At 40.4% G+C, this 1,304-nt stretch overlaps 1 protein-coding gene across 1 annotated transcript; it reads left to right on the forward strand.

The window, feature by feature from the left end:
- LOC117523597 (solute carrier family 22 member 15-like) lies at positions 1 to 599 on the forward strand. The gene is made up of 2 exons (XM_034185162.1): positions 1 to 179; positions 390 to 599. The coding sequence occupies exons 1-2, from the start codon at positions 51 to 53 to the stop codon at positions 582 to 584; spliced, it is 324 nt and encodes a 107-aa protein (XP_034041053.1). The 5' UTR covers positions 1 to 50; the 3' UTR covers positions 585 to 599.
- Positions 600 to 1,304: the final 705 nt, after the last annotated feature.

Genomic DNA, 1,304 nt, shown 5'->3' on the forward strand with positions numbered 1-1,304 from the left:
CTGTCAGCAGACTGTCAGCAGTTTGGTGTCACTGTGTGTTCCAGGTGTACATGGCCTGTCAGTCCATGCTGATTGTTCTCATTGGATCAACACCGCAGTACCACATCGAGCAGCAGGAGGGCGTCCCGCCGAACCAACACGTCACCTTCACTGAAGATGTTGATTCTGTAGTGACTGAGGTCAGAATTTACACAGCAGTAATGTTTTGGTTTATATTGTGATTTTTGTTTTTAATAAAATAACTGTTAACTATAGAACAATAAAAAGGTAACGTAAAACAGAAATGTAACAATCATTAAAAAATCAAATGGAACAGAAGAAGTCAGTTTTTCATAAGCTCTTGGCTGAACAACAAACTGAAAATCTGCTCTGTGTTTTGTCTACGTCAGTGGCTCCTTGTCCAGCAGCAGGCCTACAAGGTCAGCTTGGCTGGATCCCTGTTCTTTGCTGGTCTTCTGGTCGGGAACGTCGTCTTCGGGCCGCTCTCCGACAGGATTGGTAGAAGACCCGTTTTCCTGACAGGTGAGGATCTTTCAAAATCTGAATGCTGGCTTCATTGTGCTCACTGGACTGGAACCGTGTGACAGAATTAAAGAAAGTATGATTAAACTGTAGATCCTTAAAAGGATCATACAGATGTAACTTGCAGGTCTTTTGGATAAAAACCTAGCCAAGGAGGTTTGCTTCTGCCTGCTTTTCAAAATGTTGCAGAAATGTGATGGACGAGTGTCATTAAAAAGTGCTGAAGCACGACCAGTGGACACTTTTTCTGGGTGTTTCTTTTCAGTGAAACTTGAAAGCGTCTCCCACAGCTTCTCCTCCTCTGCTGTTATATTCATCCTCTGGCATTTTTGTTTTTAGAATAATCCAGTTTTGTCACAGTTAAACGCTTGTTGCGGGACATAGGCTTCCTTCTCAACAAGTGCAGCAAAACATGTGACGTATTCATCCGCTGCGTTATCATCTGCAGTACAAACTTCTCCTTCTTCTCTCCGGTGGCGTCCCAAAGCGTGACTCGTAATTCAGATTTACACTCGTATTTCAAAGAAAAATGTGGACTGAACGACGGCTTGTATTTCAAAAAACTCATATGTTGATTTGCTCGTTTGTCGAGGTTCCACTGTGTTTAACTGTTGACAGCACTGTTACTGTAAAACTTAGTTTCTAACCTACATTGTTTATAAATGTAACTATTACATTCATTCTAACATTTAAATTCTTTCTAAATAGTTGTTGAAATTATTCTTATTAAGTAGTATTAGTAGTAGTAATAGTATGAAAAATGTCTTCAAAAGTGGACCTTT

This window comes from Thalassophryne amazonica, chromosome 13 (genome assembly GCF_902500255.1).
Source record: "Thalassophryne amazonica chromosome 13, fThaAma1.1, whole genome shotgun sequence".
In the NCBI taxonomy this organism is placed as follows: Eukaryota; Metazoa; Chordata; class Actinopteri; order Batrachoidiformes; family Batrachoididae; genus Thalassophryne; species Thalassophryne amazonica.